Below are 14,114 nucleotides of genomic sequence, written 5' to 3'. Positions count from 1 at the left end.
TACTGCATAAGGACTGGGCAGGTTTCTGCTGCTGGTACTAGTGCCAGTACTACAGTGTTTATTGAATCCAAGCCACTGCTGCCATCATCAGCACTCATTACTTACCACAGCCAGATCTTTCACAGCATCGCCAGACCTAGACCATTATTATTAATATTGCTCATTACAGCCAGATTGCCACCACTGCTCACTGCTGCTCCCTTTGTTAACAGCACTGTCACATAATGCCATTCACTATATCCAGACTAACACTATTCAACCAGTGTTTACTACATCCAGATCCCAGGACCTGTGTACTCCCATTTTATTGTCTCTTTCCCCATCATAAGCTCAGTACTGTTCCAGGACCTAGGTACTTCTATGATGCCCCTCCTTCTCCCTAACATGCCATCCTCTTCCAAGGCCTCCAAGATATGGGCTCTCTCAGAAGCTCAGTTCTGCTCCAGCATTTGGGTTTTCTTTCTCAGGTCTTATGTACACTTATAATTTTTTAAAATAGGTATATAAATTTATATACCCAAAGTTAACGCATGCTTGGGAGCATACCCGGTGAACCCGTGAATTTTCAAAGCAGAATTACATACATATTTTCACTTTGAAAATTCATGCTAAATTCTGCAGGTAAAAAGTACCAGCAGAGTTTAGCTCTATATGGATACAGTATAACATTACCCTCTTAATTACTAATTTACCACCACTTTTTTAAAACAAACTTAAAACAACACTGGTTATTTCTTAATTTGACTACATATTTATATTTTGTAAAGTTTGTATAAATAAATTTGGTGAATTATAGTAATAAATACAGGAATAAATCCAGAAGGAATAGTTCATTAACTCAGTTTTTGGGACACACCCAGCCAATCTGGTTTTCATGATATTCACAAATTATTTATTTTTTATTTAAGATATTTATAGACCACCCCCTCCAAAGTTTGGGGCAGGTAACAATAGTACATACATAATCATCAAAACACAATCATTGTGTTCCAACCCATCAAAGATCAACCTCAAAACCCAGTTCTCGGGACACACCCAGACAGACTTGTATTCAGGATATCCACCAGGAATTTGCATGACATAGATCTGCATGCACTACATCCATTGTATGCAAATCTATGTCATACATATTCCTGGTGGATATCCTCAATACCAGACTATCTGGGTGTGTCTGTGATGGGTTGGAACACAATGAAAGGGCAGTTGTTATTGTGTGGAACTGATAATGAGTTAGATCACTGTGTGATGGATTAGTACACAGGGGAAGGCTGAGAAACCCAGTAAATTGAACACAGTACAGTAACATAGCACCAGTCATCTGCACAACACATCCCATTAGTACTACAACATAACAAGACAATAAAATAGTATCAGTATACCACGCTGCACATTACACCTGAGATCTCCTGGCTTCATTCATCTGACTACATTTTCTTCAATATATGCTTTCTTCTCAGGTTCCTCCCATGCTTTTTGCAGATTGCTGATTCCCCGTATTAAGCCCATCCTGTTCTTTATAGACTGGTCCAGGTTGACTGTGCACTTCAGGAAGCTCTGGGCATCCTGTACCGTGAATGGATAATCTTCTAACAGAAACCTTTTAAAGATTTCAGGGTCCCCATCCAGATCCAAGAGATTCTTGAAGTTTGCTTTCATTGAATACAACTCTTTGCTGTTATCTTTAAAGACATCCCACAAGAGGCATTTCCCCAAATCCTCCTTCAGTCCAAGCTGCAGTTCATCTTCCATGCACTGCAGAATCCAACTGATGCGGCATGGCCACTGATTGGCTAGGACCACCCACGCTGCCACAGTTTTCGGGTTCAGAGTTTCTGAGAGGATGTGGTTCAACATCATGAGCCGAATGGTGACTGGGATGGTATTCACAATTCTTCTCATCTGAGCAATGCTATCTGGAATATATTCATGGAGGTTTTCCTTCTCATTGTACAAGCAGTGAAGGGCCTCTTCTATATATCTCCTTGGATTGGAATATGTAATATTTTCATTCTCCTCATCCTCTTCTTCTTCAGCTCTCAGCAGCCTCATAGTTTCTGTAATGCCAGTTTTTGTCACCTGAGCAGTGCTATTCCGGCAGGGCCAATCAATAAGGTCCCCTGTTCCTTTCACAGCCTTCTTCAGAAGCTGTAACTTTGCTTTGGTGCCCAGGCCTGGCACTGAAAAGGGCAAAGTCACAGTTCGATTCAGGAATACATAGCCATTATCTGCCATGCCCTTCATAGAGCTGGCATTTTCTAGACAGGCTACAATGATGCTGGGATCTACTACCAGGATGGAGATAAAGGGAGCTCTGCTGTCTGACAGCAAGGTGTTCATTGCATCCAGAACGCCAACCACCTTGTCCGGGGCACAGAGTTCCAGGCTGGTGATCTGTAGCACCACACGAATTTTCTGTCTCTGGAAGATTTCCATACATAACACCAGATTTGTGATCAGCTCCACTTCTTTCTTCACCTCACTCATGAAGCCCATCTGAGTGCTAAACTTCTGGCTGTTCACCATCTTCTCAATCTTTTTCTTCTGACTGATGACCACATTTTTGCCCACTTTGAAGATTGTCATTGCTATCCCTGACCCAGATATCAGGGTGGCAGTGCTCCCCAGGACTGTCAGGGTGCTTCCAGATTCTTTAGTCTCCTCTTTCTTCGTGAGTGACACCAAGAGAAAAACTAAACCAATTAGCAAACTGAGGATAGTGAGTCCCAGTTTGATGCAGAAAGACCTCTTTAATGTCCACTCCTTTTCTCTAAAGTCAGAGGCCTGTTTTGGGGCTATGCCCAGGACATGGTAGAGCCCTAGGGGCAGGGCACCAAAGTGGCTTCTCATACGGTCACAGAGTGTGGTGACTAATCCTGCCCAGAGTCTATCGCTACCTGCATACTGCCAAGCACTAAAGGGCACAAAGATGAACTGAATGTTCCTCCGGCTCAGGTGCTTCTCTGTAATCAGTGGCTTGTAGAAGAGCAGGTACCAGAGAAACTGCAGGAAGCCCAGGCCCTCAGGTTTTCGTGTTTTCTCTGAGAAACTGGTTCGTTCTGTATCTTCTAAACGTGATGATTCTTCCCTCATGCATTCTACAAACACAATACACAAGTATCAGTCACCTACTGATAATGTGGACATGACTCTGAAATTTCTCACTGACCCTCTTAATCCCTGAGATGCTGATTCCCTTGATCAACTTATTTCACCTCTGCCAAGCCCAGCATATATGTTCTGTTCACAGCCAATTCCCTCTCTTGGGCATTTGATCTAATAGTCTAATGAGCTTGAGCGCTAAAAGGGACAAGCAATGGATAATTTACGTGTCTCTAGTGCGTCCATGCCATTGAGCACCCAGGAGAAGTGGCTGTGTGCATGTAAGGAAAACAGACACTCAATTTTCTGATCGTCCATTTTTCTAACCTGTGCACAGCTTTTGGTTAGGAAAATGGATGTTCATAAATTGAGTGTCCCTTTTCCTAACTTGACCGCAGTCAAGTTTTGTTTTGTTTTGTTTTTGCAGCTTTCTGTGGTTCCTTCTGCTTAGTATCGCAACAATATTAAGTAGGAGGAACCTCAAAAAAACTGTACTTTTTGCTCTTCTGAGTATGGCTTTGGGGTGCCTCAAAACTTAACACCTGCTCTGGGCTGGTGTTAATGTTTCAATGTTATAATGTGCGCACTAGCTGAACAATTTTTTTTATAAATTAGGGGTACTAGCTAATTGCCCCATCAACATGGCATTTGCATGTGATGAGCGCTATTAACTACGTGCCAGTACGGACACGCTAATCCCGATATTAAGAACATAAGAACATAAGAAAATGCCATACTGGGTCAGACCAAGGGTCCATCAAGCCCAGCATCCTGTTTCCAACAGTGGCCAATCCAGGCCATAAGAACCTGGCAAGTGCCCAAAAACTAAGTCTATTCCATGTAACCATTGCTAATGGCAGTGGCTATTCTCTAAGTGAACTTAATAGCAGGTAATGGACTTCTCCTCCAAGAACTTATCCAATCCTTTTTTAAACACAGCTATACTAACTGCACTAACCACATCCTCTGGCAACAAATTCCAGAGTTTAATTGTGCGTTGAGTAAAAAAGAACTTTCTCCGATTAGTTTTAAATGTGCCCCATGCTAACTTCATGGAGTGCCCCCTAGTCTTTCTACTATCCGAAAGAGTAAATAACCGATTCACATCTACCCGTTCTAGACCTCTCATGATTTTAAAGACCTCTATCATATCCCCCCTCAGTCGTCTCTTCTCCAAGCTGAAAAGTCCTAACCTCTTTAGTCTTTCCTCATCATTTGGGCGTATGTCTAGCGCTTCCAAAACGCTCATCCAACCTGGCAATTATCAGTGCACTGAGCTCAGCACCTGATATTGCATTGGCTCCTCTGTTAGAATCCCCAGCAAATCATATTACTGCACTGCTCCAAGGCCAGGAGGAGAGAGGGAGCGTGGGAAAGCAAAATGTCATCCAGTTGGAGGGAGACCCTTGAACAGGAAGTTTGGGCCAAATTGAAATTTTAGACAAAAGCAGCTTGCTTTCGTATGAAAAAAATAGACTGAGGATCACTATATAAAAACTGGAACATTAATGGGGCTATATTATCAAATCATAACATAAAAAGTCAACTACTCTTGCATCACCTCCCATGATCTCACTCACCTACCCTACTCTCAGCAAATATTTTGTTGTACACAGGAGGTGTTGCCGTACCATATTCCTCTCTGGGAGGACACTCCTCCCCATCCGAACCCACCCCTACCATTTGTCCTTTTCTGCTCAGTGGGAAACTGTCATTCTCTCCTTCACATAGGGAGAACATGGTTATGCCTTGTCCCATCATGTGAGAGAGTGGATGCAGAACTGTTGCAGCAAGCACTGGAGCTCACACCTACTTGTTATCTTCTCCAGCAGCATATACACACGGCTCCCAAATGGAGCGTAGAAGCCCACGGTGACCGGGGTGGGGATGTGGCAGAGTGCCTTGGAAAGACAGGCACAATAAATGTCATCCTCGGTCTGTTTTCCTAGAAATAAGTCATCAATTCTCATGTCATTACACTGGGAGTACACTGAGATGTTGTTAGATCATTATTCTGAGGTTGCATGATTTTATACTAAAGAATTATAGTGTTCAAATTGTATTAGTTTGTCACATATTATTTCTTGCAATATTATTACTTTCTTTTTGTGTATTAGAGTGAGCAGCTGACCCCAGTTTTTGGGAATAGTCTGAAACTTTGGTTTTATTTCCCCATGCCTGACTGCTGCATGCCTGCAGATGTAGCTATTGCATGTCTTTGAGAAATCAAAACTACAAGTCCCAGGATGCAGCAGAGGCCCAAACCAGGACTCAAAAAACTGGAGAAATTGAGCTAGATGGTCATCCTAGAAATAACAGTGACAAATTAAAAAAAACAAGAAAAAAACATCCCCATAGAAAATGACAATGTTTAAGGATCACAAAGCCCATTCTTCATTTCATTTTCATTTCATAAAATTTATTGATCGCCTAACACAAAACAGGCCTAGGCGATGAACAAACGTAAAGTCACACTTTCTATGCAATCTTAGGCCTTGCCCTCATATCCAAGGATCCCAGGGTGTCTTAAATCTGTTACTGTATTTGCCTCCACCATCTCCACTAGGAGGGCATTCCAAGACCAATTTTCTGAGGTATTCTCTGCAGGAAAACAGGTGTTTACCACAGAAAATTGTCCCTCTCCCTGATTGCCTTAAAGTTATTGCAAACCTCCATGTATGGGAGGAGCCACCTAAATAACTTCATCTCTCAGGTGCATGATTTAGAATGGGTATGTGTAACATGCACAGGTTCTCCCAGAGATGGGGAGGAAAGGCAGGAGCAGAAGAAAATAAAATGAAATAAGAAAAACACAAATGAAAACTACTGCAAGTAATATAAGCATAACCAGTGCATGCAAATTCATATAACACATTTAGATTCTTATACTCTATAGGAAACAGGAGCACATAGTGGCGGTCAACGGGCTACCCCCCCAGATAGCCGTTCTCACTTCCGTGGCCGGGCCACTTACCTTTGCCTCGAAGGGAGGTGAAGATGCCCCCAGCGACTCCTGCCCCGGGCCATCCCATTGCTCCTTCTATGCGGCTGGATAACATCATCAATTTCCAATGCAGCATGTTGCCTTAGGCGCACACACTTCTCTGCGATATTTAAATGGACCGTGGTGGGAAATTCCCTGAGTCCCCTACTGAGGACGTCTGATGCTGAAGCCTATAAAAGGCCTCTCCTGATATCACTCCAGTGCATTAGCATCTGGTCTCCCTTCAGCCTTGTAGAGTAAGTTTTCTCTGTGTCTTGGGTTTCTGGTCTTTGGTCCCTGCTTTTCGGTTCTGGTTCTTCCTCTTGTCTTTGTCCCTGTGGTCCTCAGCCTACCTTCAGTCCATCCTCCGGTCCTTGAACTTCATCTCGTCGGTCCTTTGGTCAGTTCTTCTGTATGCCTTGTCTTCTGTGTGCTTGTCTTCCTGCCCTGCCTATCCATCCTGCCTTCCCTTGGACGGATACTTGGTATTGACCTCAGCCTGCTTCCTGAACTTCTCTTGACTGCTGCCTGCCACTGACCACTGCCTGATTACTGGACATTCTTTGTACGCTGCCAGCACTGACCCAAGCTTGCCTTTGACTTCGTGTGGACACCCTGGTTCCTGCTGAGGATCCTCCATTCTTCAGCAGAGGCCCCCACCTAAGACCTGCTGGCCCAAGCACCCAAAGGCCTAATCTGAGGGGAATGTGGGCTGGTATGGGTGAAGCTCCAGTTGGGCCTCTGCCTCATCTGAGTCCGCAGCCGACTGTGGAGACCTGTCCATGTTACAGGCTATCCCCAACTTGGCTCAGAAATTACAGGCACTACAGGTGGCTTTGGAGCTCTTAATCGCAGACATGAATCATCTTGCTGCCTATTTGAAACCTTGGCCATACCTACCGTTCCACCTCCACCAGTAGCGGTACCAGCACCACCTCCAGAAACTAATTGAACATACCACCATTGCCGGCTCCACTCCAGTATGCCAGGGACCCCAAGCAAAGCCATGGTTTCTTGAACTAGTGCAAAATGCACTTTACCTTGCAAGCACCATTGCTCCAAGATGATCTAACAAAATCCACCTATACACTCTCACTATTGGACAAGAAGGCCCTAGCATGAGCCTCTCCCCCCTGGGAGTGCGCAAACCCTGTTGCACAACTTGCAACATTTTATGTATCTGTTCAAGGCCATATTTGAAGAATCTGGTCGTACATCTACCATGGGCTCCAACCTACTGCACCTCCGACAAGGCTCCAGAACTTTGGCTGATTATGCCATAGGATTTAAGACCATGGCTAGAAAACTCTATTGGCAGGGAGCTAGCTTACTCACTATATTCTTGAAAGGCCTAGCACCAAACATTAAAGACGAACTGGCTGCCCAGAAGCAGCCCACCTCACTGGAAGCAGTCATTTACCTTACAGGGAAAATAGAAAGGCGCCTCCAGGAAAGAATCTGGGAGAGTCACTCAACCTGAAAAAATTTCATCTGGGCATCACCCATCCAACCTTTGTTTATGCCTGATACAGCTACACCTCTGACCCTTCCCCGAGCAAAAGACCCTACGCTGACAATTAGGGTTCTGTCTATATTGTGTGGCTCATTGAAAGGACGTTAATTAGACACATTCCTACTCCCATAGCAACCTAAAACTTAAGTAGGAACTGAACAAATTTGAGATGAAGGCAGCAGTGTCATGGCCGCTGGCTGCGGCGGTCCGCGACCGGTGTCTGCCACTCACTGGCGTGGTCGGGCCGCTCTTGGGACACTGGCTTCTGCCAATGGCCGCCCCCGATGCCTCCCTTCATGGCCGTTCCAGCCACTGCTGAGCCCGGCGGCGTCTCTGGCCGTCCTGCCTTCCTGACGTCGGCTCCTCCCCCGCCGGGCCTGCTAGAGCTGCGCGTGCGCTCTCTCCTCTATAGTTAAAGGGGCCATGACAGGAAATTGTCGCGGCCCCTCCCTGGAACTTCCGATAGCCTTTTCCTATTTAAAAGCAAGGTCTGCTCCTCAGACCTTGCCTTGGTTTCTTGGCTCCTGGTCTGGTGTTGTTCCTGAGCTCCGAGTTCCTGGACTCCACTGTTTGTTCTCCTTGGTCCTGCTCTTCCGGTCCAAGCTCCTGCTTCTCCTCCTAGGACAGATTCTTCTGGCTTTGACCCCTGGACTGGCTTCTGACCATTCTTCTGGCTTTGACCCCTGGACCGGCTTCCGACCAGTCTTCTGGTTTTCGACCACTGGACCGGCTTCCGATCATTCTTCTGGCCTCGACTCCTGATCTGACTTACGATCTGCTGGAGGCACCTGCATCCAGACCCATCTCCAGTCCTCAGGGGTTCACCTAAGTCCAAGCGGCCCGGGTCCCTATGGGCTCCTCCTGGGGGGATCGTGGGCTTCCAGTGGCGAAGTACCTGTTGGCTCCTGCTTCACCTACGTCCAAGCAGCTCATCTCATATTACGGAGTGTTGCAGTTGAAGACTGCTGACGAGATAGTGGACCCTTGGGCCGGCCTACCTAGGGTGACAGGGTAGGCCGGGGAGGCGGAGCCACAGGCAGGAGGTGTTCACCCGGGAACCAGGAGCCCCCCGGGAGGAGCCCGTAGGGCACTGGGACCTCGGGACTTGGCAGTACAGGCAGAAAGTCCAGGGACTGAGATATGCTAGACCGGGACCAGAGCAAACAGGGGGAAAGGAAGTCCAAAGGTACCCGGGAAGCAGGGGACCGGCTGTATAGGACCGAGGGCCGGCTGAAGACAGGGCAGTGGGCGGCAGCGGAGTCTGTAGCGAACCGGAAGCTGAAGCAGGCTGTAGGCTGAAGCGGAGTCGGTAGCAAACCGGAGGCTGAAGCAGGCTGTAGGCTGACCCCCTTTTGCGAAAAATAGAGGCCGCCCACACTATCAGTGGATTTGGAGCACAAACGTCCCACTTCAAGGTAGCAGCATTTGCTGATGATGTTCTGGTCTTCCTTACTAACCCAATCCCCTCACTGACTGCCTTACTTCAGTTACAGAAGCAATTTGGAACCTTTGCAGGACTTAAAATTAATGAAGAAAAATCAGAAGCCATAGACGTGACTGGTACCATAAAACAATACTGGCCAACCCGTTCCCTCTTTGCTGGGAACAAACTGATTTAAAGTACTTGGGAATACGGATCCCCCTGGATATTAACAAACTATACAGTGCTAATATACAGCCTTTATTGAACCATTCTGAAACCCTATTCAACAGATGGCAATCTTTACCACTGTCTCTGTCTGGCAGGATACAATTATTTAAGATGATACTAATGCCCAAGTGGCTTTACATTTTACAAATGGCCCACTTATGGATTACTAAGCAAGACTCCCAGCATTTTTACAAAGCCTTATGCATATTTCTTTGCAAAAGAAAAAAGTGCGTTTATCTATGGCTATCTTTACTCAACCAATGATCTTGGGGGGTCTAGGATGCCAAAGTATTTCTTTATATACCTTGGCATGTAGTTTACAGTATATACAGGACTGGTTACATGGTTCATCCTACTATACACCCTACCAGAATCTGTTAACATGGTATGGAGTTCCTTCCCTTAACTCTCTCTTACATGCAGACTCTCACTCCATACCTAGCCACATCAGGAGCCATACACTATTGTATAATTGTCGGAAAGCCTGGCAATCATTCTGTAAGAGACTTGGACTCTCCCCTAAGGAGAACTCTTTGAGCACCATTATATATAATCCAGCGTTTATATATCTCTATAAACTGATCTATGGCACAGCTCCTATTTTATTATATTTTATATTAAGATATTATATATATTTTATATTAAGATGTTTGTTAAGACTAGCTACCTAGTTAGCTATATACCAAATTTATGTATTTTATTCTTTCAATTTATTTTAATTTCGTTTATTTTATATCTTTGTAAACCGTTTTGACAAAAACTTATTTTTAAAAGCGGTATATAAGAGGTCACGTGATGCGGTGAGCCCGTGCAGACGCACTGAAACGGGCTCCGGGTGCAGGCTCCCAAATACCTGCTAATATACCGCGATAAAGGCAATTTTTTTCATCGCCATCCCGGCGCTCAGCCCGCGGTTACCACCTGTGCTCCTGACATCTCGAGCTTCCAGGCGGGAGATGACAACGAAACCCCCAAAGAGGGAAAAATTAAAAAGTAGTAGCGTGGACAAAGGGGACAAAATGGCGGAGTGCCGGCGAGTATCAGAGGGCGCAGGCCTTGATGACGGCGCGGTGGCAAAGCTAACTGCGGCGGTAGTTGCAGGGTTAGAACCTAAATTTGAAGGCATAACAGAGCATTTTACCACGATGAAAGAAGCACTCGGGGATATTGGCAAACGTATCGAAATAGCTGAGGGCCGTCTTTCAGTGGTGGAAGAGGATCATCAGCTGCTCGCGACGAAGGTCTCTGGGGTAGAGGTGGCGCTCAGACAAGCCGAAATAAAAATCGAGGACCTCGAGAACAGAGACCGGAGAAATAATTTAAAATTCCTGGGTCTCCCCGAAGACATTCCCGAAGGTGACCTGCAAGCTACGCTGGAAAGATGGCTGCCCGAAGCCCTGCAACTACCAGACCTCGTTGGTAAGCTGCGAGTCGAACGTGCACATCGGCTGGGACCGCGGAGAGACACAGACCGGAGGCCACGACTGGTCATTGCCCGCTTTTTGAACTGGGCGCAGAGGGCAGTAATACTGGCGACATTCCGCAAGGTAAAAGAGCTTCTATATCAAGAAAAGAAGGTAGTCATATTCCAAGATTATTCCGCTGCGGTTGCAGCCAAGAGGCGGCTTTTTTCGCCATATTGCAGTGATCTTTATAACAGAAATGTGCGTTTTGCTTTACAATTCCCTGCCACGCTGAAAATTTGGAGCAATGGGAAAACACATATATTTGATTCGCCTGAGAAGGTAGCCACGTGGATGGCGGATATATACCCTACCAAATAACTTTGGATTTGGAACTCTCTTCAGTTTTCCATGCTCTGTGGGCCTGCGGGGGCCGGCCTGGGAGCGGGCTGGCGTGTGGTACGCTGGCGACATGGTTGGTGGAGACAGCCCAGGGTTGGGACATTTGTATGAGTACTGTTCACAAATGTTTCTGTGTTCTGCAGTTCATAAGTTCTTATGTTTGTTTTGAGCGGGGGAATTTACATGTTTGCTTGGAGGTGGGAGTGTGCACCCGAGCGCAGATTTCACGGATCTCCAACCCACGTTACGTGGGTAAACAGGTTTGCCTGTTCTATGCAGAAAGGGGAGGGGGAGAGGGGGGGGAGGGGAGAGGGAGGGAAGGGGGAACAGGGGTCAGTCAAAGTAGTAGGGTGGTACAAAACTAGGCGTCGGCTTCTAGATACGCTCACGGTCCAGGCTGGGAGACCGGAGGGTGGAGTTTGGTATTATTTAACGGATAGATATGCCACTGATTTTATAACGGGATGACCACTCTGAGATATATCTCTTGGAATGTGGGTGGAATAGGAACACCGATTAAGCGTCAAAAGATTCTGAGTGCCCTGCAGCGCCAGAGGGTGGGGATAGTAGGTTTGCAGGAGACGCACCTTTCGGCCATGGAAAGCCTTAAATTGAAAAGGCAGTGGGTGGGCCAGTGTTTTTCTGCTCCGGCGGCTGGCCGCAAAGCCGGAGTGGCGATCTTGATACATAAATCCATACAATTTGAGCTGGGGAAGCAGATTACCGATGAGGGAGGGAGATATGTTGTCTTGGTTGGAAAGGTAAATGGTCAAGCTATCACAATATGCAATATTTACGCTCCCAATTCGTACAACCATGCATTCTACCAAGGCTTGGTGAAGCTACTTATCCCGGTTATTGATGGTCCTTTGATTATACTGGGAGACTTTAATACAGTCCATGATCCTACTCTAGATAAATCTCAACCAGCGGCAACAACAGGAGCCGCCCCTAATAGGGGGATTGCATACCTGTGCAAGGAACTGCACATGCTGGATATCTGGCGGGTGCTTAATCCCACAGACAGAGATTACACCCACGTCTCCCGGGCCCATGCTACCCTGTCTAGAATAGACTATGTCTTAATATCCGCTACCTTATTTCCCAGGGTACGCCTAGCAAAAATCGGCCCCATAGAGATAACTGACCATGCTATGATTTGGATTGATATTCATAGTGGGTGCAAGGAAACAAAGTCTTATTTGTGGAGGTTCCCTTGTCATATGATGGGAGATAGTAAATTTCGGGATTATTTACAGGAAAAGTGGAGGGACTTCGCTCATAACAATGCTGAACATCAGCAAGACCCCTGGTTATACTGGAGTACGAGTAAAGCGGTAATGAGAGGGGAAATCACCTCTTATATGATAGCCCAATCTAAAGCAATGCATTCCAAGATTTTGAGTCTTGAACGACAGCTGGCGGAGGCAAAACGGTGTTTAGCTCATAATCAGTCCCCATGTGCTCTTCAGGCATACAATGAGCTTTTACAGACCTTAAACTCCCTCCTACATGAGCGAGCCAGACAGATGCTGGCTAGGAGTGCCCACAAGTGGTTCCGGTTTGGGAATAAGTCTGGGAGGCTTCTAGCTAACATGGTGCGTATGGCTCGGGGAAAGACAATTATCGATAAATTGAAGAACCACCTTGGCCACCCTTTACAGGAGGGGGCAGAGATATGTGCTGAGTTTCGAAAGTTCTATCAGAAACTCTACATGGAAGATAGGAAGGGAGGCTCTATCCAGGAGGAGGTCTTTTTCCAGGGGCTTCCAATCCCGAGGCTGACGCCAGCTCAGCTTGAGAATCTTAATAAACCTATAGCGATTGAGGAATTACGGGGGATTATAGTCCGTAGTAAGGCTAATAAGGCCCCGGGCCCTGATGGGATGAGCGCGGAATACTATAAAACTCTGCTTAATCAGGTGGTCGGAGACCTGCTTACGTATTTTCAAGAGGTCCAGCGGCAGGGGGCTTTCCCCGAAGGGGCAACTAATGCTCATATAACCGTGTTGGAGAAGCCTGGCAAGGATTTGTCGTCCCCTGCCTCGTATAGACCGATATCCCTGCTAAATTATGAAACTAAAATCTTTGCTAAGATCTTGGCGGACCGCATGAGTCTGGTACTGCCCTCGCTCATAACTCAAACTCAAGTGGGTTTTGTTAAGGGACGGTCCATTAGTACGAATTTGACTAAATTGTTGATGGCAATGAAGGAATGTCAGACACAGGGGACGGCAGCGATGTTGGTCAGCTTTGACTCTGAGAAAGCGTTTGACCGCGTTTCCTGGGACTATCTCTTCTCTGCGCTTTCGAGATATGGATTTCAAGGGGAGATACTGAGTAATATATCTTTATTATATCAACAACCCAAATCCGCCATCGTAGCTAATGGGTGTGTGTCTGAACCTTTTTGCTTGCATAGAGGTACCCGGCAGGGATGCCCATTGTCCCCTCTACTCTATATTTTATCCATAGATCCGCTCCTTAGAAAGATTGAGGCAGACTCCGAAATTACGGGCTTTAATTGGGGAGGCCAAACCTTTAAGGTTTCTGCATTTGCGGATGATGTTCTGGTCTTCCTCACTAACCCGCAGGGGTCTTTAGAGGCGGTTTTGAGGCACCAGACGCTGTTTGGCACCTTTGCGGGTTTAAAAATTAATATTGATAAATCGGAGGCCATGGAGCTATGTCAGCGGGTAAAGGACCAATGGGTTGGGGAGTTCCCCTTGAGGTGGGTAGCAGATGAGATGAGGTACTTGGGTCTTCACTTGGTCAGGGACGTAGATAAGATTCATGAGGCGAATATAGTACCGCTACTTAGCAAAATGGCACATAAACTGCAGCTGTGGGCTGGTCTGCCCTTGTCGCTTACCGGTAAAATTTTCCTGATCAAAATGTTGGAATTACCCCGATGGTTATATGTGCTTCAACACATTCCTTTATGGTTAACTAGGAAGGAACTTCGCTTCATTAATCAGTATATGCGCCGATTTCTGTGGGGAGGGCGGGCAGCGAGATTACCACTGGCCACCTTACAACTGAGTAGGAGTCAGGGAGGTCTGG

At 46.4% G+C, this 14,114-nt stretch overlaps 1 protein-coding gene across 2 annotated transcripts in view; it reads right to left on the bottom strand.

Moving 5' to 3' along the window:
• Nucleotides 1–763: 763 nt before the first annotated feature.
• NKPD1 (NTPase KAP family P-loop domain containing 1) overlaps nucleotides 764–14,114 on the bottom strand; it is a 77,348-nt gene continuing 63,997 nt past the window's right edge. For both annotated transcript variants that reach the window (XM_029571592.1, XM_029571594.1), the window contains 2 exons: nucleotides 4,913–5,044; nucleotides 764–3,095 (listed from right to left, as the gene is read on the bottom strand). In XM_029571592.1, the coding sequence (XP_029427452.1) occupies nucleotides 1,417–3,095; nucleotides 4,913–5,044 (1,811 nt within the window). In that variant the 3' untranslated portion in view covers nucleotides 764–1,416. The remainder of the gene's footprint in view (nucleotides 3,096–4,912; nucleotides 5,045–14,114) is intronic.

This window comes from Rhinatrema bivittatum, chromosome 11 (assembly GCF_901001135.1).
Source record: "Rhinatrema bivittatum chromosome 11, aRhiBiv1.1, whole genome shotgun sequence".
Lineage (NCBI taxonomy): Eukaryota > Metazoa > Chordata > Amphibia > Gymnophiona > Rhinatrematidae > Rhinatrema > Rhinatrema bivittatum.
The sequence above is the reverse complement of the archived record's forward strand: the minus strand, read 5'-3'. Positions and strand labels throughout refer to the sequence as shown.